The 2073-nt window shown below is 41.4% G+C and overlaps 1 gene segment (V, D, J or C); it reads left to right on the forward strand.

The window, feature by feature from the left end:
- Positions 1-739: 739 nt before the first annotated feature.
- Positions 740-1675, forward strand: LOC115457239. The segment is given in 2 exon segments: positions 740-803; positions 1278-1675. Coding segments are annotated over 2 exon segments (444 nt in total).
- Positions 1676-2073: the final 398 nt, after the last annotated feature.

The following is a 2073-nucleotide window of genomic DNA, read 5'->3' on the forward strand; positions in this document are numbered from 1 at the left end:
TCACCTGTGTATCCATCAACTCTTATTCAAAACACAGGCTCTTTGTCGTCCTCATGTGCTTCTCTTCTGGGGACTGGACTTAAAGCCACTTGTGCTGTTTTTGTAAGGAAGTTTTGGTTCATATTGTGTAGAGAAGTGTGGTAGACGTGTTTTTCAAAGGTAATCAATAGAAATAAAACAAAATAAAACATGGAAAATAAAATAAAATGATACCTTTTTTCAGTACATCTTTTCTACCAAAAAAGGTGCTAGTACTCAAATGCTAGGCCACCCTTCAGGAATGGGGTGATCACTGAGAGACCCACCCTACAATAGCCAGGCCCCCTGCAACCAATCACAGAGTCTATGACAAGGCAGAATTGTTGTGTAGAGCCTGAAATGTTTCATTAACACTTGGGGACCATGGGTCAATTTTAGCAGACAATAGAAAAGGTGCCAGTACTCAGTACCCCCAAGTACCCCCTCAAAAACAGCCCTGACTTTTTTATTGAACATAACTTAATACATTTCCTGGTCATATTGTAAAATAACTATTTGACTTTCATATTATAGTATTACCACTAGAGGGCGATAAGAACCTTTCTTACAGCTACAGGAACCTTAATGCAGGGTCCTCCCCCCTTCCCCCATGCCTGAAACGGAGGAGGAGAAATAGCAAAATCTCTCCTCATATGAGAAAAGACAACCTGGTTCTCGGCATGTCAGTAGCGTTTAACACTCTTCAGCCTCCCAGATGCTCATTTTCAAGAGCTGCATAATGACACGCTTAATTGTAAATCTTGCACTGGGACTCCCTTTCCTAGGTGAGAATCGATTCATTCAGTCAGACAGAAGAATTTTATTTAAGAAAAGCTCCTGGAAAAGTGCTGTGAACACACATTTTTACAGCTTTAGTGTTGGAGTTATGAAAACTTGAGAGAGGTTATTAAAGCAGTTAAACTCTGGAATTCGTTGCTAGAGAATGTGGTAAAGGCGGTTAGCTTAGCGGGTTTTAAAAAAGGTCTTGATGGTTTCCGAAAGGAAAAGTTCATGGTCCGTTATTAAATTAGGGAAAATCCACTGCTTATTTCTGGGCTAAGCAGCATAAAATGTATTGAACTTTTTTGGGATCTTGCACATAAATGCTCTCTCTCACTTCACTTTTCATATATAATTCAATTAATATCTCATAGAGATGGTCTACAGCAAAGGTATGAAGCAGTATTAATTGATTCTGAATGTGAAAATCTAAAATGTCTGCACAATCATAAGAAAAATGTTGATATTTTCTCGTCCAGGATTTATTTATGGAGATTCTGTGTCCCAGGCTCCTCTCGAGCTGAGCGTCCATGATGGCCAAAATCTAACGTTAAGATGCAATTTTACGACAAGCAGTACCGCACCTGACCTCTACTGGTACCGGCAGTATCCGAACCAGTCTCCTGAGCCTCTTCTGAGGGTTGAAAAATTTGCCGGCCTGAAGAAATTCGCTGGAGAAAGGTTTTCAGCAGTGTTGAGTGACACTGAGAAGACCGTCCCTCTGAGCATCTCCACCGTTTCTCCTCAGGATTCAGCTGTGTATTACTGTGCTCTGAGGCCCACAATGAGACACAACCCCATCACCCCTGTACAAAAAGGTGCAGAACAATCATCTCTTGACTTTGCAACTGTTTGTGGAAGGTCTGGGTACTGCTGACATTTCATATGTATCACTAACCACACCCTCCCCAAAGACATTACACAAGGTGATTCCCACAAGCGAACCTTCTCCGGAGTAGCCCCCACACTCTAGAATGCATTGCCTGAAAGGCTCCACTTAACACAAGACTATCTCTACTTCAGGAAGCAGGTGAAAGCTTGGCTCTTCAACCAAGCCTTTAATGGAAGAAGTAACTAACTTGTTAGTCTCACTCACACCACGAGGAGTGACTCGGGTTGAACATACTGCAGCATGTTTATCCGCTCCTACCCTAGCTGAGATAATATTTAACCATCTCTCTGAACTCATGTGCAACTTTCTTTAAATTAGTCACCTTACTTTCTAACTCTTCTTACTCCCTTTATTTATATGTTCCATCTTTGCTTATACCCTTC

Source organism: Microcaecilia unicolor, chromosome 14 (assembly GCF_901765095.1).
Source record: "Microcaecilia unicolor chromosome 14, aMicUni1.1, whole genome shotgun sequence".
Classification (NCBI taxonomy): Eukaryota; Metazoa; Chordata; class Amphibia; order Gymnophiona; family Siphonopidae; genus Microcaecilia; species Microcaecilia unicolor.